The 22,247-nt window shown below is 43.8% G+C and overlaps 1 protein-coding gene across 1 annotated transcript in view; it reads right to left on the reverse strand.

Moving 5' to 3' along the window:
• Positions 1-21,427: 21,427 nt before the first annotated feature.
• unc79 (unc-79 homolog, NALCN channel complex subunit) overlaps positions 21,428-22,247 on the reverse strand; it is a gene marked incomplete at both ends in the record, with an annotated part of 60,795 nt that continues 59,975 nt past the window's right edge. Inside the window, one exon of the mRNA XM_080531807.1 lies at positions 21,428-21,616. Within this exon, the coding sequence (XP_080387933.1) occupies positions 21,428-21,616 (189 nt within the window). The remainder of the gene's footprint in view (positions 21,617-22,247) is intronic.

The raw sequence follows: 22,247 nt of genomic DNA on the forward strand, positions 1-22,247 counted from the left end.
CAGGGCTGAAAGATTGACATTTTGTTCGTCCAATCACATGAAGCCATTTTGACTTCAGTCTAAGAAACACTCGCGGCGAGTAATACTCGTGGCTTTAACACTAGAACAGCCGTGAGGTGTTAAACAGCACCAGTGAGTACAAAAAAAATTCTACCTTTGCACTCGATCACATTTCAGGACCCTCCTTTCATGACTTTTCCTAGATATGTGCGTTCTACCACCCAGCATTTTTACATTTTCAAAATCGAGTTAGTATAAAGCGTTTTAGCAGTATTTCTGTGTGTCTGTGTATTTGTGGCTGCCATCTTTTTCTCCAAGCCTGCAATTCTCTTTTATATCAGCAGAGGTAGCAAGGGGGCACACACTGTGCTCAAATTCAGGCTTCAGTGCTGAATGAGACACAGTGCATAAGACTGATATTTGTGTTTATATATAGGCTACAATAACAATCAAAATAAGATATGTATATGTGCAGACAGTTATGAAAATGATAAACTGTACAGTATGTCTCCCAATCAATGTTCGTTCAGACAATACAACCAAAGGCGTAAAAATACTGATGTTCTCATAATGTAATTATATATATAGCTAAATTAGACTGTAGACTGCTATGGAGGTATATTGAAACCAATATATAGATTATATATATAGATTATATATACAACCTGATTGGATTAAATAAGATTCTGTTGTGATTGTGTTGACATTGTTGTGATTGCAAAATAAATCTTGGTTATGTAATGTGTAAAGAACATGATGACACGAATGCCTATTATGATGATATGCAAAAGGGACAATCTGTCTATGAATCTTGGTTCAATCAAGGTTGTACATAGATATACGCAGATTCATATTTGGATAGTTGATTTTGGCACCATTGTATAGTAGCCAATTGCAGAGAGTATACATTATTTTGTTTGTTTACTGCACATTATAAATGAAATGATGTGTATTAATTATTTTTGTTGGTTTGAATCCTCACTGTGTTCATGTGTCTGCTGATGTTATGGCCGGCGTGAAGTTCACGACAAATAAACAGACTGTGTGAAGCTCATAACTATGATAACACAATATTGCAATATTTATTACTATTCTTTTTTAATAATGATAATCAACTTTCATTCATTAGTAAAGCTCCCGCAGTCTCAATCAATCTCCTCTCCATATATAGCATTTAATCTGTTCCATAGTTCGTTCTCAGCTGACTCAAGCTTCATATCAGATTGCTCTAATAATTTCCCCACTTCTCTGCTTATAGGAACTTTATGCATTTTAGAGAAACATGCAGAGCATGTATTTGACAAAGAAACGTGTAGGCTAAGAACTAGTTTCTAAAGTGAGTTACAATCACTTGATGGTTGATACACGGGGGAGGGTAATCTTATTGATCGTTTCCCATTAGCAAACAATAGCTGCCAATTCATGAGCGAGCCAAGCGGGTTTCAAAGCTGCCAAGCGGGTTTCAAAGCTGCCAAGCAGGTTTCAACGCTTACAAGCTTACAGCAGTCGATTGTCTGCTGATGTTACGGGCACGGCCGGCGTGAAGTTCACGACAAATAAACAGACGTTATCACTGTGAAGCTCATAACTATGATAACACAATATTGCAATATTTATTACTATTATTTTTGTATAATAATAATCAACCATCATTCGTTAGTAATGAAAACTCCCGCAGTTCCGATCAATCTCCTCTCCACTTTACACATTACATAACCAAGATCTCTTTTGACATCACAACAATGTCAACACAATCACAACAGAATCTTATTTTATCCAACCAGGTTTTATATTTTGATTATGACATCATGTCTTTCAACATTGTCACACTTTTCATTACACACATTAGCGGATTTATCATTCTGTACTCTTTCTCTCCTTTCTTTCATGTATTTTCTTTTCTTTTTCTCAATTAGTAGTCTCCTAATCTCGCTACAGTTTGAGCGAGACTGTAACTGTCATTGTTTGAATGAATGAATGAATGAATGAATGGTCTTTATTTGTCATTGATATAGTACAGGTACCAAACAACGAAATTTGGGAGGGGGGGCTCCCCTGGTGCTAGGAAACTAGGTGCTAGGAACTGGTGCTATAACTGTGTTCATGTTATAATGTTTAGTGAACGAACAATTGTTGGGTGTTTGCCACAAATCGGAATTATCTTGCCGTGAAATGTACATCAAATAACATGATGTCGGCGATCTACTAGAACTGCGGGACGACTGCAATGTAGGCTACCATATATATCTGCCATATCATACCGTTTTATATTGAAAAATATGATGGTAAATAAATACATGTGGGACCGATGTATGATATGGCAGAGGTGTGGTGTGTATCATCAGTCTGTCTCGTTCCAGCGAGTCAACTCGTGTTGACTCAATAAGACATGCGCTTGATGGGGGGAGTGTTGATGGCTCTCGATCGTTTCCGATCAATGAACAAAGACATCGGGTTCCCCCGCAGTCACAGTGCTACATGAAAATATCTAGCCACACACCACATAGCATACCTCCGCCCTATATGTATTTATCATCATATTTCTCAATATAAAACGGAGGTACGATATATGGCAGATATATGTATGGTATATTATGGCAGTTTCTGGCGCCAGTCCCGTTCTGTTGTTCAAAGAATATAATATAAAACGCATCACTGCACTGCTGTCTGTCCTGTGTTGTTTTGTTTGCATTGCATTTTAGCACAGTGCGCCGATTAGATAGAAGATGTTCTACAGAGGGTGATGTAACCCCTCCCTCCCCTCCCTTCCCCCACCCCTCCCCTGCTGTTGTGTCTCGATACCTGGTCAACACAGCTTGGGATTCCAAGGAAATTACTTGGAACTATGTGTGAAAGGGACAACATTGCAATATATATTACAGTTATTTTTTAATAATGATAATCAACTTTCATTCGTTAGTAATGAAAACTCCCGCAGTCTCGTTACATACATGCATACGTTATTATATATATAAATAAAGCCTTGAACTGGCCAAGCATAAAGGCTGAAGATGGAAAGTCACTACAGGCCTATGCACTGTATTTGAGAGGATGCAACAATGCCATGCAAGACTTGCACTATCTGGAAGAGCTTGATAGCCCATCAAACCTCAGGCTTATTGTTTCTAAGTTGCCCTACAAGTATAGGGATAAATGGAGGTCTATTGCCTGCAATATACTTGAGATTAGTCATGGCAGGGCTAAATTCAAAGACCTTGTTGGCTTCATTGGAAAAACAAGCCACAATTGGGAGGTGTGGGGGATGGAAATCCTTTGTTTGGCTGATCTGCGACTATCAAGAAGAATAAGATTACCATCCCCCATGCTTCAACCATTATATCAAGTGAATGGAACTGACTTTAGAAACGAGTTATTCTGGTTTATTTGCGAGGACCACAGGAAAGGCCAAGGATTTCCACTTACACATGTGTGAGGAAAAGTAACAGCGTTTTGTTACAGAACTGTTCGCAAATGTTCCATTTGTTCATTTGCTTTATTGAGGTGACTCTGCGAAATGACAATAACTAAACAAGTCCTGACAACAAAAATATATGTATAATATTGTATATAATGTTTTTTCTGTATATCACTGTAGACCACAGTCTCACTCACATATACACAACACAACACTGTTGTGTATAATACAGTTTTCTCAGTCGCTTTGGTGCATTTCTCACATCACTATTAACATTTGCACAACAGTTGTCAGTGGCATCAAAATGAAAAGTCCTGACACCATTGTTTATGAACAAGATAGTCAAATGGCTTTGTCATGTTTTCATTATGACAGTTCACTCTGTAAGTGTTTTCCAATGCAAAAAAATTAGGTCTTGAAAGTGAAACCGCAGGGTGCGTTCGTAAATTCGCTATGAGAGCGCCGGAGCGCACACCGGGTTCAACGTCATAAAGGGACCAGGTAATTTGATTGGACAAGAGGCATTCCATGGGTGCTAACCAGATTTCCAGGGCGAATTTACGAACGCATGCTAGCGAATTCGACGACGAAAATCGTCAGAGGAGATATACGGGTTATTTTGATAAACTGGACACATTTTTGGAATATATATTGGTACTTTCTCACCTGAAAACATATTAAAACTTCATAAAATGACATGGTAACACTTGTAAAGGCAAAATTAATTAGGAATGTTCTCTAAAGTTCTGGACTTCTGTGTGAAGAGCTGTTTCCTGGCACCATTCACCTCCGTGCTCTCACTAGTTCGGTCATACATCAGCACCACAAATCGTTCTAGCAGTAACTTTGATTCTTCACTGACCTCACTTGGCATGCACAGGAGTTCATGGAAAGCATCATTGACCTCTGGGAAAGACTTCCAAGTCTCCCAGGCAGTCTTCTTTCCTCGGCCAGCGAATGCAGAGACAGTGTCACACCCAGTGAAAGCGTGAAAGACTGTTAGAGTCTGGCACTGTGTAGGATTCATTGTGGCAACCATTTGGTGAACAGCTATGTACCGTAAGCTTGACCCGACACCAAAGGCAACCCACAGCTCATCAGGAGCTATTTTGCTGAATGAAGCCACAGCCAGTACCACCACATCAGTATCAACGGTACGTATGGTCACCTTCTTTCTGCACAGCATCTGCCACATGCAGAAGTAGACGAGTGTCGCCCTCGTCTTGCGAACATGGGGCAAGGCAGGCCAAGCATGACTCAGCAGGAGAGCAGAAGACTCCAGTTCCATCTGTTGCATACAGTTCCTTGCCCTGTGCTAGCGGTAGATGAACAGCTTTGCCTGACAGGAAAGAAAACAACTCGGTTTTGTTCTCATCGCATCGAAGGAAGTCCTTCCAGTTCTTAGGCATCACAGTAGGAGGAGCCACCCTTTTCCTGCTGCCCTTTCCCCTCTTCTGTCTGATCGAGGCTTTCAGGCTGGCAGGTAGGTATACACCCCAGACAAGGTTGACTTGGGTGTTTTTCTGAAGTTGAGCAGAGATGTATGGTGCAAACACTGTTTCTCATACTCTTGAAATGTTCTTGATGTGCTAGGATTTAGCATTTGAACCACAGCTGCACCATCGAGAATTACTGCATCAGCCACAGGCACACTATTGTCTTCGAGCAGATCTGACTCCAGGCAGCGAAGTAGATCTGCTTTAACCCCAATCCAAAGTTTTCCTCCAGTTGACAGAGCTGGTGGGGCTGCCTGGTTTTCATGGGAGAAGAAATGTTGGATGTCTCCCTCCACATCTGAAAATAAACCTTATGGTATACTAACTATGGTAGAAATATCATGCTTTCTTCAAAAAGTGCACAATTCCTCATAATATGAGAGCTTAGCCGCTGTACTATCATGAGCATAGTGTACTGTACTTGTTCAAGTCATCCTGTTTACACATACTGCACAGAAAGAACTTGGGTGGGGAAATAATTTCAATCCACAGTATTATTCTACAGCAAATCTATAAATCAGCAACATTCATTGATGCTAAATATGAGTGATGTGCAATTCGTGAACGAATCATTATTTTTGATTCCACACAACCATGGGCGGACTGGGATCAAAAAACAGCCCTGGCATTTGCGACACAACAGCCCTATTTCCAAACGCAACACGCAACACGGATTGTTAACATAAAAAGTCAGAGGACAGATGCCAAACTACAGACATGTTTGCTGTAATTATATGTATTATCAGTAGGCAGTCATCAGTCAATATCTCTTTCAATAGCCTTTTCACACCGAATGTACTTTTTTGTGCTATTTTCGGAGCATTCCTACTTCCAATACACTTGCTCCCTGCATCCAGTTGTTGCACATTAACTGCATCGCTCTCATCAAATTCCCCCATTCTGAAAATGAAAGCAGTGTAACGTTAACTGCTGTTATAAACGGAATGATGACATGAGGTGCGTGTCCACTGGTGATATAGAGCTGACTACGATAGTTATGGAGATATACTCCAGTTCTATGAGTGGAGCGGAGCCCCATAGGGGAGCTCTGCTCCTATTGGTTTACCCCGCTACCTAAAGTAGCCAATGACTGAATGTCCGCGCCCGCCCTGGGGTGCTATAAAACGGGCGTCCTCCGTTACCTCATTCTCCCAAACATACAATACAGCCGGGTTTGAACAAGTCGAAGTGGGCCAGCAGCCCTATGGGGCTCCGCTCCACTCATAGAACTGGAGTATACCTCTGTAACTATCGTTCTATATCGTGGAGCTCCGCCCCATAGGGGAGCTCTGCTCCTATTGGTTTAGGGCCCTGGGCATCCGCGATGCAGAACTGCGTGGATGGCCCGGCCGATATCAAATGTTTTGGGCCGCGGTCTGCTGAAATAAGTTATTTTCAATGAAAATCACCAGAGACAAAATTACAAATATATATATTTTTTTAATATAATACATTCTGAGCAGCCCAGAGTCTCGCGGCCCTCCTGGCATTTGCCAGGCTTGCCCGGTGGCCAGTCCGCCACTGCACACAACATTACTGTTCATTACAAAAGCATTTTACCGTTTCTATAATCTATCATACTTCAGAACATGAGTCTTTTACACATACCAAGCTTTTCCACAAAGCGAGCTAGGTAGCTATCTAACTAAATGTTTGGCTAGTGTAGTTTATTTGTATTTAATAATGGGCCTATATGTTTGCTCCTGACTGTGGGGCAAGGTATTTACCTCCTGGCCCCTCCCCCTGACCTGATAGGACCACTGGCTGTGACTGCATCTTGACCAAGTTTATAAGTAAGGATGTGGGCTCTGGCCCTGCCTCTCTTCTCCCTCACCTCTTGAGCAAGCAGCTCCCTCTCTCTCTCTCTCTCTCTCTCTCTCTGTCCCCTCCCCCTCTCGCTCTCTCTGTCTCTCTTTGCCAGACCAGCGTCCATCTTTGATGTCTGTGTACTTTTGCATTTTGAATAAATGGTCTTAAACTGCTCAATAACTGTTCTTCATTTTAGTAGCCAACAGGTTAGGAATTTACGACAGATGGCGAGCCTAGCACGGAGTCCAAAAAAGGAAATCTACGTTTGAAAACTTAAGCTGGAGCCACAGCTGAAGACGGTAAGAATTAAAATAGCGCTATTTTCTGTTTAAACCGCTAGGGGCGCGTGTGCAACAGCTGGGTTTTCAAGCGTTTTCTTTGAGACTAAAAACAACCTTCAACTTTAAGGTTTAAAGTACAGTAACTTGTTGGAAAAGGAAACACATCTTTCATAGTCTTTAAACTGGGGGTGAGAGCCGGATTTTGAAGTCCGTTTTTGTAAATATACGATTAGATTGGTATATTGGTGATAAGGGCCGAATTTTGTAATTCGCCTTTTTGTGTAATATTGTGTAGTCTATTTTTGTAACTAATAGATATTGTTTGCATGGTGTTATGGAATATCGTGTATGTGTGTAAAATTCGGTATTAGAGGAAGACGGACTCTAATAGTGTCTATATGAAAAAGTGTAGACTGCCAGCAACAAACTGATAAAGGAATTTTGAAGTGGACTGGTATATATTATTGATTGTAAGTATATTAGATCAGAAAAGAGTCTGATGTGGGTAAAATTGTAATTTGATAAAGTGTAACTGGATTATGAAGTCTATTTTGTAAGATATGTGAAAGAGCATTATTGTAGCAGTGAAAAACATATGAGCAGAACTGTAGACGCCATTACTCTTTGTCTGTGTGAGAGGACGCCATTGTGTGGGCGGCCATTTGCAGTGTACTGTCGGCGGAGTTTAGACGCCATTTGCATTTAGACGCCATTTGCAGTGTGTCAGAGAGTCCATTCTTAGACGCCATTTTTCTTTGTCCTTGGGGAAGGACACACACAGAGGCCATCTCTGTGTGGGAAACGTGAATACATTGTAGTGATTCAAAGATAGAAAGATAGTGGATTGATCATCGGGGGATTTAAAGTAGTTTAAAGATATTTGTCATAGTTTGTTAAAAGTAAAGATAGATTGTGACTTTAGGTTAGATTCAAAGCATATGAGGCAATTTGTGCGTGAGCCTAGACAAGGCTGCTTTCCCTGAGCAGAATCACAGCAGGGTCACAGACCCCAATAAAACGGCCCTGCCTGCTTGCATAGAATGTTGACGAGAGATCTGTAGAGATCACTCATAGATTGATGTTTTTAAATGATTGTTCTATATTAAATTACTTTAATTAATTTAATTAATTACTAATTGGTTGAATTAATTATTCAGATCATTCATTATCTATTTCACAAAACTTTGATCAATTGTTTTGTGATAATCTAATGATAATCATTCCTTTTTTTTGATATTTTGATAAATAGCTGAATGACTTCACAGGTTTGCATCAATGAAGTGTCAATGAATAATTCTAACTAATCATTCATTCCTTTCACTTAACGAGTCGATTTCTTTACAGGTTATAATTAATATTTGTAATTTACATCTTTTATTTTAGTTAGGTCATTTCCACAGTGTTTGATTAAGGAATAGCAGAATAGTACATATTTGATAGTTGAGCAGTAAAAGGGTTTTTGTGGATCAGTGAATACTTAGGTGTGACCAGCTTTTGTGATTTAATAATTGTGTTGACCAGAACTGTAATTAGTATTGAATGAGTAATCAAGTGACACATATTCATAAACAATTAGGAAACACATTTAAGTATAAAGTACTTACAAAGTGATTAGATTTAAGTTAATACTGCACTGACATACACAAGAGGCAAATCTGTTGTTCTGGGTTGTAGTGGTTTTGTGTGGACGGTTAATACAGTTATATTGGACTAGCATTTGTTTAGCAAACAAGACAATAGGAAGGTGGGTTGTAAGAAGCGTACACCTTATCTAATATAGAATATTGTCAGCATATTGAGCAAGTAGAATGGGGTCGAATTCCACGAAGCTGTTAAAAGATATTAGTGAACATCGTGGAATGTTGGCTACGTTATCCCCTATGGCTGTAGTGGAAAAAATGAATCCTCTTGTTAGGGAAATTAGCAAAATGTCTACGAAATGGAATAGCCGTTGGGCATACATTGAACAGCCGTGGCCGAAAGAGGGCAGCCTTAATTTACAATTAATTGCAACATTGGAGATACTTATCAATGGGCACAAAGCACATCAAAGAGGAAAGATTAGATCAGAGAAACGCAAGTTAGAGTTAGCTATTTTAGATCTATTTAAGGTAGAGGGACAGAAAATAGCTCAGATGGAACCGGAAAAGAAAAAAGAATTGGCCAGAACACTGGAACAGAAATTGAACATTTCATCCCCAGACCTGTGTCCTGCCCCCAGTCCCCCTCCATATGCTAAGGCACTGGAGGATCATTCCCAGAAGAAGAAGAAGGAGCCAAGGGGAAAAGGGGACGACAGGAGTGACGAGGAAGATGACAGCGAAGATGGCAGTGAAGACTCAAGTGATGACGACAATGCAGATGGAGGCTACAACGCGCAGGTCAGGAAGATGATAGCCACAGCCGAAAGGAAAGGTGGGAGAAGACGCCCGGAGAAAGAGGGAGATTGTCACCGAATGTCATCAAATACATTAAAGAACTGTCCAGTGCTGATTCGGGGTAACAAGATGGAATATCATCCGTGGCATCATACAGATTTGTCTGAAGTGATCGAGAAACTCCCAGTTCTTCAAGAGGGAGGACATTCGTGGACGCGAGAGGTCGACGTGATACTGACAGGAACGCAGGCCGCGATGGGAGACCTGAAAAGACTCTTAGCTTTTATTGCAGGATTGGATACAATGCAGGAAATATTGATGAAGGCAGGACTTCATAGATATATCAATACATCAGTTTATGATCCAGAGCTCTTCGCAGCAAACAGAGGCAGGCTGTGGAAAGCAATCAGAGAGACCTACCCTACTCACATTCACCCAGACAATATCATTGTGAAGCCACTGGGGGGGGATGAGAATCCCAGGGGTTATGTTGCCCGTGTGCACACTCAATGGAGAAGTGTGACAGGGAAAGACGCTGAAGATAACCCCTTAGAAAAATCCATAATCAGGGAAAAAATACAAGAAGGGCTTCCTACCCCAGTTAAGGATAAGCTAGCAGAAGTGGTGGGGCTACGACACATGAACAAAGCTGTTTATATAGACCACGTAGCTCATCAAGTTGAGTTATATCGAAAGAACATTCAGATACAGAAGGCACGAGACGAAGAATCCCTCAGAATATTGACTCATTTGCAATTGACTGAAAGCGAGAGGAACATAGAGGGAGTGCAGGCTTTAGCCCCACAGCAACAGCCACCTGGAGTGCAGACTGCTACTTACCAGTCCTACTCACAGGGGCCACAAGGGGGGTATCCTGCTACTTACCAGTCCTACCCACAGGGGCCACAAGGGGGGTATCCATACCCACAAGGGCCACCAGGGGTGCAAGCGGTTCCATACCAGATGTACACACAGCCTGGCCAAGGACCACCACCAGGGGGATGGACAGCAGCAGGGAAGGAGATGCTAGAACCATGCCAATGCGACCAGAATGGACATCTAGCCTGTGCCTGCTGCAACAGGCCCCAGGGGGGCGCAGGGGGGAGCCAAGGAGGAGGATATTGGCCCCCTACTACACCTGCTCCAGGAGTGATGAACCCTTACGGAGGCCCAGCAGCTGGCCTATAGGGGTGCCCGGAAGATCCGAGTGGGAGGTGCCAGCTGGTGGTGACACAGAAGCCTGAAGGCGCCACGCACCTCCCTATGTCTAGAGAATATGTGAAGACAATCGGATTTGAGGGAATTAAACAGCTGATTCCTACAACTGAGCTTGTAGACTTAGAGTACAAGGGACAGAGAGCAACTCTGTCAACACTTGTGTCAGAACACACGCCAACAGGGCTGCTAGGGAGAGATGCTCTATGCCAATTGAACTGTACAGTAAAATGCACACCTAACGGCTGTCAGGTGACGGTGCCATCCGGTGTTCAGATTCCATCGACAGCCAGAGTGATTAAGCATAGAACAGACCTACAAGCTTTGCCTTTAAAGGGAGCTGATATAGAATATTGGGTTGATGGGTCTTGTTACGGGGTAGGAGAAACGTTGTGCGCTGGGTATTCCTTAGTTAAAGCACAGAATTCAAAGTTTATTGTAGAACAGGCTGAGGCAGTTCCTCAGCCTTGCTCGGCTCAGTTGGCTGAATTGATTGCCCTCACAGAAGCATGCAACTTGGGAACCGGACGGAGAGTGACAGTGTACACCGACTCTGCCTATGCACATAATGTTTGTCATTTTAATGGAGCTGTATGGAGGGGGCGGGGTTTTAAGAGAACTGATGGTACGCCTATACAGCATCACGCACAGATCATGAAGCTGTTACAAGCCATGATGAAGCCAAAGGAATTAGCCATAGTGAAGTGTGCCACACACAGGTCTGACTCATCACATGTCACACAAGGTAACAGGGCTGCAGAGGATGCAGCCAAAGCCATTACAGGAGCAGACAAGGCAGGTAAAGGTCTTCTGGTCACACATGAAAAGCAATTACAGGGCATGGTCACACTTGAGGATTTATTGATGTTACAGAGTAGAGTAACTACGTTAGACAAGAGCGTTTGGCTAGCAAGGGGGGCAAGTCAGGATGACACAGGTCTATGGAGGAATCATGAGGGGTTGGTTGTAGCACCCTCAGATTTATTAGGCATGTTAATACAGGAAGCTCATGGATTAGCACATGTGGCTAGGGGGGAGGTAAGACGCAAGATTACCAAGAAATATGGGTTTTGGAGTCCATATTTGATGGAACAGATTGACCATGCTTTAGGTCAATGTGGGGTATGTTGGAGAAACAACATCAGAGTGGGTACACCAGTGGTGTCTGGGCATATCCCTACCCCAATAGGGCCACGGGTGGTGGACAGGGGGGTGGATGTACAGAGTAGGCAGGATGTTGTGCCAACAGGTGCCGAGGTCCCCAGAGAACCTGAGAAGGAGGAGCTACGAGGAGATGCTGTGGTGTTGCCAGAGCCAGTGGCAATGCCAGTGTTACAGCCAGTGACATTACCGGCAGTGCCTGAAACCGAGGGGACAGTGGAAAGCTGTCCAGATGCCAATGAACCAGAAACCAACGAAGCAGAGAGTGCTGACAGTCTGGAGGTCCAGCCTGGGAGTGTCCAAAGCCTGGACACCTGTGCTACTGGGGATGCTGGCGAGTGCCTGCACCATGCTTCAGATGATGCTGAGGGCGACTCCCCAGACCTTGATCAGCGTGGGAGGGGACCAGGCGGCTGCCTGAATCTCAATGACACTGACGGACGACGACCAGTTAGGAAAAGATTAAAGACTATGAATAGGGTAGTGAAGCAGCAGATCAAAGGGAACGACGGGAATGGACAGCAGATGATAGCATGGCTGGAAACGGTCTTAGGGGAATGGGAAACTTATTTTGCTAGGATAGGAGCACCTATTATAGCAGACATGATTTTTGACTTTCTTAGGAGACAGGGCCTCATTGACTGTTTTTGGAAAATCAGTCACTCAGTCCACGTTAATGAACTTTTCAGAAGACTAGTCCTCACCTGAGGTGAAGATCTATGCATTAATGCATTCCCTTTGTCCTATGCTTACTGTTGGAGAATTATGTGTTATGATAACTGAATTTCATTATTTGTGTATTGTTTGTTTATTTCTATATCGTATGTGATTGATGTCAGTTGAGAAGTGATGTGGTGGTTATACAAAGCTAGGAGAGAGGTTCTGTTCCTAGCGCAACGAAAATGGAAGCTCCTGACTATGAAAGTGTTATCAATCTGAGACAGCGGTAAAGGCTGTTCTCCAACTGGGTTCAAGTGCTAGCAACCTCTGACCCTGACGCTTCAAGGACAAAGAAAACATCGGTCGTTGGAAGTTTTTGTGTTGAAATATGTATGATGTACTGTGTTTAGATTAATTTGTATTGTTATTTTTAGGATTCTTTTTTATTGTTGATTGTTTTGTATTTGGTTTGTATGATATCTTTGGTTGCTGGTACTGGTGCTGGGTTGGTCTGTGTTATTATGTTTCTTGTGTTGTGTGTTGATGTAGTTTTTCTGTTGTTTATTGGAACATGTTGTTTATTTTTTGAATTTTTTATTTTTTTTTCTCTTTGGTTTCTTAGTTACAGTCGGTGGGGTTTTGTGTTTTTGTTTTTGTTTTGTGGTCATTTAGTTTCGGAACACCCTCTGGGTATTCCGAGGGGGGAATCTGTAGTTTATTTGTATTTAATAATGGGCCTATATGTTTGCTCCTGACTGTGGGGCAAGGTATTTACCTCCTGGCCCCTCCCCCTGACCTGATAGGACCACTGGCTGTGACTGCATCTTGACCAAGTTTATAAGTAAGGATGTGGGCTCTGGCCCTGCCTCTCTTCTCCCTCACCTCTTGAGCAAGCAGCTCCCTCTCTCTCTCTCTCTCTCTCTCTCTGTCCCCTCCCCCTCTCGCTCTCTCTGTCTCTCTTTGCCAGACCAGCGTCCATCTTTGATGTCTGTGTACTTTTGCATTTTGAATAAATGGTCTTAAACTGCTCAATAACTGTTCTTCATTTTAGTAGCCAACAGGTTAGGAATTTACGACACTAGCTTAGTGGGCTAATAAAGACATGTCTAAATAAACGAACACAGTCACAAAGAGAGCTAAAACGTTTGGCATACCTGGCATTCATACCTGGAATTCATACCTGGCATTCATACCTGGAATTCATACCTGGCATTCATACCTGGAATTCATACCTGGCATTCATACCTGGAATTCATGTTGAGGTCAAGATCGATGTTTGAAACGCCGTCTTTGGCTTCGTTCACACTGCAGTGAAATGCGACCCAAATCCGACATGTGGCGACATGCGACTCAGGTCTGATTTGTGCATGACAGTGTGAACAGCGCAAGCATACCTGTCAACCCTCCCGTTTTTCCCGGGATTCTCCCGTATTTTACCTTTCTTTCCCGCTGTGCTCCCGTTTAAATATTTTCCCGTAAATCTCCCGTATTTTTAACCTATAATATAATATAATTTAACACTTAATTGTTAGACGTTGGCGCATGCGCACAATCGTTATATCCATGTCGGAGTTGACTTGTTTCCTCTCGTTTCTTGGGCTGCGTTCGTAATTTTGCTCTGAGAGCGCCAGAACGCACACTAGGTGCAACGTCATAAAGGGACCAAGTCATTTGATTGGACAAGAGGCATTCCATGAGTGGTGATCAGATTTTCAGAGTGTATTTACGAACGCAGCCTCGGTTATCTCCGTTTTGAAATGATCGCTGGTAGCATTGCGCCGCTCTTTTCCCATTGACATCATGGTGTCAAGTAATGTATAAATAAATGTGCTGAATTGATATTCCCTTTTGTGTTTTCATGTATATACCGGTATATGCAGGGATGTTCAAAGTATTTTACTTTCAACCAGGTATCTGATTCTGACCACCTGTAGTCCAGTGGAGGCTCCTCCATCCGCTTGTTAAGTCGTGACGTGTTTCCGGGTCCAACGTTGGCTGAGGCGCTGTCTTCGAAATGCCGAAATAATAATAATAATAAATTATATTTATATAGCGCTTTTCCGAGGCTCAAATACCCTGACAATAATATTGTATATCCATATATGGAGAAAACGGGAAAGTGCTGTGTCCCTTGTTGTATGAATAGATCCGAGTCTAAAAAACGATTAAACTGTCATTCTACCGCTGTAGTTCACAGGTACTCTGGTGCGGGGAATTTCTGGTTTGGACTCGGAAATGGCTAAACGTCACTTTTGACGTCAGACTTAACAAACGGATAGAGGTGGAGGAGGCCTGGCCTCCCCAATAATTTGAGAGAAGAGAGAGAGATTTAAAAAAGCAATAATTATATTTATTGTATTTATTTAACAAAAAACATATTTTAAACATTTTTATATTAATATTATTTCCGTTTTGTTCATAAATCTGAATGTTTCCATGGCTAAAACCCAATATTGCAATTGTAAAGCACCTACAGGCCAGAATCCCTATCCGTTTGTATTGAGGAGGCCAGGCCTCCTGTCGGAAAGGCCAGGCCTCCTGTCGGAAAGTGGTTTCTCATAGAAGTCAATGTAATGCAATTTTTTTTAATGGCATGATGTGATTGGCTAAATCACTGAAAATGGGTGGGCAGAGGAGGCCTGGCCTCACCATGCATTGAGTCCAGGGCTGAAAGATTGACATTTTGTTCGTCCAATCACATGAAGCCATTTTGACTTCAGTCTAAGAAACACTCGCGGCGAGTAATACTCGTGGCTTTAAGTGCTTTGCTTAAAATGACCTCGGAAGTCGGCGAGATTCTGGCGCGATGTATACATCGAATAGGTAGACAACATTTAGGATTTATTGAACAGTTTTATTTTTAATATTAATAATTAATAATTGTATGTAGTATGTTGTGGTGAATGTTGTGAGCCTGAGCAGAAGGGACAATAGCTGCTGCAGGCGGACCAGAGATTCATGCCAATTGTTTTGTTTATTTGATGACCCATTGTGCAGGCAATAAAAGCTGCTTCATCCACCATCCTGAGAGTGTCCCAATCCCTTCAGTACCGCCAAACACAAATTAATAATTTTTAACAAAGACAGATAAGAAGAACAGGGAACATTCCATCGCGAGTGAAGCGAGCAAGCGGAAAAAATTTTGGCCTCCTCAATTCTGGAAGTCACCAGCCTCCACTGCTGTAGTCACGTACTTAATCATAGGAACTAGTTAACCCAATTCTTGTTGCACTGAAGCAGGTGGTTGATTGACTGTGTCCCCTTGTCTAAATGTAAGGGGTATCCTATGGTTGTCTAGTGGTGATGTTAGGATTGACTGTGTCTACCCTTGTCTAAATGTAAGGGGTATGGTTTGTGGACGGTGGGGGGGGGGGGGGGGAGGACGGCCCGGGGGTGTGCGGGGGATATCCCTTATCTTCGGGAAAATATCCCTTATTTTCAAATCCCAATGTTGACAGGTATGAGCGCAAGTCACATGAAATCTGACTTTTTTAAATCCGACCTGGGTCGCGTTCAGAGGTAGTATTATATCGGATACATATCTGATATTTAGCAACACGCCCCCGTCTGAACTGTCAAGTCGCTTTTAATGTGACTTTTACGTCACTCTAGCAGGGTTGCCAGATGGGATTGACAATTTACAGCCTAACGAGTCTATAACCTCTAAATCCAGTAGCCCATTCGGCGGTAACCCACCCCATCTGGCAACCCTGCACTCTAGACGCACTTGCTCATATCTTGAGAAGCATCCAGCTGCAGACTCACAGAACAGTTCTAGGACGAGAAGGAATCCGCAGTTCCAGGACGCGAAGGAATGTGCAGTTCCAGGACGCGAAGCGCCACCCAGTGATAAATTGGAGTATTGCAGCGGAGAACAGTTTCCAGTAGTGTGCTATACAAATACAATTTATTACTATGATTATTATATTATTAAAGTGTGCTATACAAATACAATGTATTATTATTATTATTATTATTATTATTATATTATCATTGAGACAAAGTTACTAAAGTAAATGGTTACAATAGCAGATGCTAGGAGTTCTATGGTACCTTGAGTTCTATGGTACCTTGGTTATGATTTCAGCAGAAAAATACTGTACAATACTGTACATAATGGGAGTGTTACATCTGTGATTTATGCAATACTAAACATGAAGCCTGAAAGACTCAGCATAATTGTGACACCAACCACATGTACTTGATTCCCTCATAACCTAGGGTTAGATGGCAAAGTGTTAACACACAATTGTTACCTATGAGGAACTACAAACAGAACATATACACACGAAGTCAAACCAAGAAATGGAACACGGATGGTGTTCCAAGTGCTATCCAGTTACCCCTAAACGCTGACGCTACAAGCTCGTGCTAAACACGTGCAAGCTCGTCCACGCTCGCTGCCTGCCGCAATACTCCAATTTATCACTGGGTGGCGCTTCGCGTCCTGGAACTGCACATTCCTTCGCGTCCTGGAACTGCGGATTCCTTCTCGAGACTTAGATTTAGAAATCTAAAAATGAATTAGACTATATTGTCATACTATACAAATTTTTTCTTTTCTTTTTATTTTACTACTCAATCTTTTCAGTGTCTTTGAGTGTCTAGAACGCTATATAAGTCTAATGTATTATTATTATTATTATTATTGTTATAATTATCCATGGTTACTTCCGTAAACTGTGCGCTGTGCGTGACATCCTGACGTCATTGTTATTATCCTGCACATGCGGGTCTGTTCAGGGCGTGGATTGTTCACACGGGAGTCAATGTAGGTCAAATATAGGTCACATTTTAAAAGTAATGTGAACTGCCAAACCAAAAAATCAGAAAAATCGGATCAAGACCTGACGTGTGAGTAGCTCGTAGAGTAGCTTCCTAGCAAGTTATTTTTCATACAAAATAGTGTATTATGTATTTCAGATACTGTAGTGGAAGATATTCTCATTTCCAGTTATGTAGCCACCATCTTATTGTGACATTTGTGTTTCTCCCGCCTTCATCACTTTGATTGGTTTCTTGGTCCAAACAAGTCTTAATACAACTGCCCCGAAACCACCGGTCAACGGCCACTCAAACCCACTCGACACTCTAAACAAATTATAGGTATTTAGCGATGCTAAAACTGTTGTTTGTTATATTAAGTGGGTTCTTCAACACTTAATCACTTAATAATAATAATAATAATAATAATAATAATAATAATAATAATAATAAGAGTCTATGTGAACAAACCTAAAGTCTTGAATGGGTCTTTCCTACTTCCATTTCCTATTGAAACTCTCTACTAGTCTATTATCATCAGTCTTGTCCACAATAGCTGATTCTACGTAAATAAACCCAGAGTCTTGATTAGATCTAACCCTGAGAGTATCCTCAAGGTCCAGTAAGGTCATTTTATAGTTTGGCTGAACTACGAGGGATATGCGCTCTGATTATGGCATCAAGAAGGAATTGGGAATTAGCATTTTGTCTCTTGGCTCATTCTCCAGACTCTGAAGAGGAGGGATAGACCGCTTGAATCACGGTCACTTGAGACAAGGAGAAGAGATCCGCCAAGCGGCGTAGAGAGAGAGAGAGAGAGAGAGAGAGAGAGAGAGAGAGAGAGAGAGAGAGAGAGAGAGAGAGAGAGAGAGAGAGAGAGAGACAGAGGAATGTGAATGAATTACAATGTGAATGAGAGACCCTACAGTAGTGCTGCTTTCCCCTGCTTTAGATGTGCCACTTGATGCTAATGCCAGTGGACAGTCTGGGCAATTTAAACATTCATGCATTGTCCAGCCAGGGTGCTCCGGATCTCCCTGTGCTAAAGGAGATGTGACAGGGCTGAACAGGAGAGAACCAGGGACCTTCACTATCTCAACAAGCTCTCTCTGTGGCTCTTTAGATATCAAAGGGAATGTATTTTAGTAGGGGAAAGGGAAAAAATGATAACCAGAATTCCCTGAATTATATCTTTAATTCGGATCACACACACACACACGCACACACAGACACACGCACACACACACAGACACTCACTCACACGTATGCACACACAGACACAGGCGCAAGCACGCACGCACGCACATTCACACAGACACACGCACACAGTTTAAATTGTTTATTGGATATGCTTATCTAACCGTTTATTAACATTTATCAACCTTGTTATATTAATCAAGGCAGTGTAACTTGTGAATATTGCTGCTGTTGCTGCTGCGTGTTTCAAAGCTGACCTTCACAATCCTGAGATGCTGGTCCTCCTGCTTAGAGGAGCCACTCACGCCCCCCCCCCCCCTCCGCCTTAGAGCCCTTGGTCAGCCTTAATTACCCACTGGACCTCCAGCTGGCTGCTCATCAGGTCAGCGCTTCCATATGGTCCTCCAGGAGGGAGGGAGGAGGGCAGGGAGGGAGGGAGGGAGGGAGGGAGGGAGACAGGCAGGGAGACAGGCAGGCAGGGAGGGAGGGAGACAGGCAGGGAGAGAGGCAGGCAGGCAGGGAGGGAGGCAGGCAGGGAGACAGGGACGAGGGCAGGCAGAGAGGCAAGCAGGCAGGCAGGCAGACAGACAGACAGGCAGACAGACAGGCAGACAGGCAGGCAGGGAGGGAAACAGGCAGACAGACAGGCAGGCAGACAGACAGACAGGCAGGCAGACAGGGAGACAGGCAGGCAGGCAGACAGACAGGGCAGGGAGAAGGCTGGGTACCTGTGGGATGTTGATTACATAAGCAGCTGCTAATGAGAGATGTTCTTTAAAAAGGGCTGAGTTCAAACGATCACCACGGTGGCTGACAGACGCAGCCTGGCTCAGAGGGGGCTTGATTACACACACACACACACACACACACACGCACACACATGCACGCATGCACTCTCACACACACACACACACACACACACACACACACACACACACACACACCTTCACGCACACACACTCATAGACACAAACACACACCCAAAGACTTGGTCACACATACGTACACACACACACACACACACACACACACACACACACACACATTCTCTCACACACACACACACACACACACACACACACACACACACACACAGACTCTCACACAGACACACACACATACAGGGTAGGAGAGTGTCCCTTTGATGAGCCCAGACCAGAGGGTGATAAGAGGGAGGCCTTGAGGGCTGATTAGCCTCAGGGTCACCAGGGAGGTGGTGAGGTGAACGCAGGCAGTGTGTGTGTGTGTGTGGGTTTCTGCCACATGGTGTGTGTGTGTGTGTGTGTGTGTGCATGTATGTGTGTATGTGCATGTGTTTCTGCCACATGGTGTGTGTGTGCGTGTGTGTATGTATGTGTGTTTCTGCCACATGGTGTGTGTGATCATTAAAAAGTCCTCGATGTTGGACACTCATTTGTTGACTCATTGGACACACGCCTCTCATCACAGATACTTTTACACACATACAAGTACTTTTACACACACACACACACACACACACACACACACACATGCGCGTCGAGCCGTATAAACCGGGATCTTATTCTCATCTAATCTAATCCCCTCCTCTCTTGTCCATCAACCCAACGCATCCCCATTAGTTAATACGATTACACCTTCTAATGACCATTTAATCCTAAAAAACTTCATAACAAAAAAAATACCCTCGGCATTGTAGGAGAGAGAAATGGAGAGACAGACAAAATGATAAGATCACGCCGTGATCCGGCTAGCATAGTCCTCCTAGCCCTCCCATCACGTCTTCTGTTATTTCCCAGACAGGTGCCTTTATCCGACCTGATTAGATTTCCCCCCAACAATGCTTTATCATGACAAACAACATTACAGCCACAGGTAATTGCGTTTGGTCCGCGGGTCGGTTGGGTGTGTGTGTCTGCGCTGTTCCGCGATCCGTCTCTTTGCGGACGGTAGATGATGTGGAGGCTCGACAGCGAGCGGGGCGGGGGGCGAGAGACGAAGGCCTCCCTACCTCGTCTTGTTTACCTCCGTTGTCTGGCTTCTTCCTGATCGAGTTACCACGGCGATGCTGGGGGCTGAGGGTTCGCGCGCTCTGATCGATCGGCCCGGGAATCTGATGGTGAGAGAGAGGCGACCTGGCTGAGGTAGGGCGGGGTGGGCGGGGGGGGGGAGAGGTGAGATAGGAGCTCTGGAGCACTGATTAGATTTTCGGGTAACTTATGATGATGATAACATTATGAGTTTTGTTGATACTAAGAATGAGTCTCCCAGTATCCCAAGTCCAACAGAGCAGAAGTTGAAGAAGTCAGGAGATGTTGAGTTTAGAAGCACTACTAGGCCATTCTATAAATCTTTAGTCAACATACACAGTATAGATTCTGTGTAGCCTACAGGGAAGTGGTGGTTAGGTGAATGCAGTGTGTGTGTGTGTGTGTGTGTGTGGAACTTAAAGTACATCTATATCTCCCTCTGTCTCACTCTTTAACTGGTGTCTGTGATGTAGGTACAGTGCAGTAGGTGACAGGACGACACAAAGTTTAGAAAAAGTGGCTTGATTTTATTCCTTTTATCAGGCTTCTTACAACCAAGCAACTGAAAATAGTCAATGCACACGAGCATCTGGGAGCTAACAGAGAGACAGTCAGAGCCATTTGCTTTCAGACCCTCCCCTCCCATCCTGTATATACATTCCCTCCATCCTGTTTGGTTTCAGACGTTCTCTCTCAGCTGTACACAGCAGTCACACACCCCAGTTACCCCCTTATCCCTACACACCTGTCAATCTCTCCCATAGATAGCACGCTAAGATAGCATGGATTTACATAGTACTACAGGTGCTGAACATCAGAATCTGAATCAGAATCAGAACCGGAATCGGAATCGGAATCAGAATCAGAAGTCCAAAGCAGAGTCTCTTGACGACAACAACAACTGTCAGGATTCCGATGTTACTAAGAGAGCGGCGTCACAGCAGACTGATGCCTGCTGGGCCTGAGGTGGCCTGGTCCTTGGAGGACTCCCCCCCCCTCCCTCCAAACCCTTCTTCACAGTGACCATGGTGACCAGACCAGGTCACATGGGGTAGAACTGGGAGGCGGCCTCGGAGGACTGGATCTCCACCTGCGCCATCTTGAACTGCGTGCACTGCAACCACTTGCGTAGTGCGATGGGGAGGGCCCCGGGCGTCTGACCCTGCAGACACTGGTGGTTCACACGGTTCTGGATCGCCTGCAGCCGCAGCTGGAGCCCCGCAGAGAGGTGCTGTAACACAGGAGGGAGGGAGGGAGGCAGGGAGGGAAGGAGGGAGGGAGGGAAGGAGAGAAGGAGGGAGGGTAGGAGGGAGAGAGGGAGGGAGGGTAGGAAGGAGGGAGAGAGGGTAGGAGGGAGGAGGGAGGGTACAAGGGAGGGAGGGAGGAGGGACGGACGGACGGAGGGAGGGAGGGGGGTAGGAGGGAGGGTAGAAGGGAGGGAGGGATGGAGGGAGGGTAGGGGGGAGGGAGGTAGGATGGGAGGAAGGGTAGGAGAGAGGGAGGGATGGGATGGGAGGAAGGGAGGGAGGGAGGGTAGCCGGTTAAGAGGGTGAAGGAAAGTGTGATTTATGCTCTACTGAAAAATCCAATATCAATTCTGTTCGTTTATATTTATTACCATTTAGCTTTTATCCAAAGCGATTTACAATTAGAGATTACAGAGACAGTCTCCCTAGAGTAACTGAGGGCTAAGTGCCTTACTCAAGGGCACACTAGTGGTGGTGTTCCCAGGTGGGATTTGAACTCGTGACCTTCTGATCAGCAATCCAACTCATTATCCACTAGGCCACCACTACACATGTTCATACATACACCTGTGTGTAAATGAATATTAATCCATGAATATTAATCCAAGACATAAT

The sequence above is a fragment of the Nansenia antarctica genome, assembly GCF_963989245.1.
Source record: "Nansenia antarctica genome assembly, chromosome: 1".
Lineage (NCBI taxonomy): Eukaryota > Metazoa > Chordata > Actinopteri > Argentiniformes > Microstomatidae > Nansenia > Nansenia antarctica.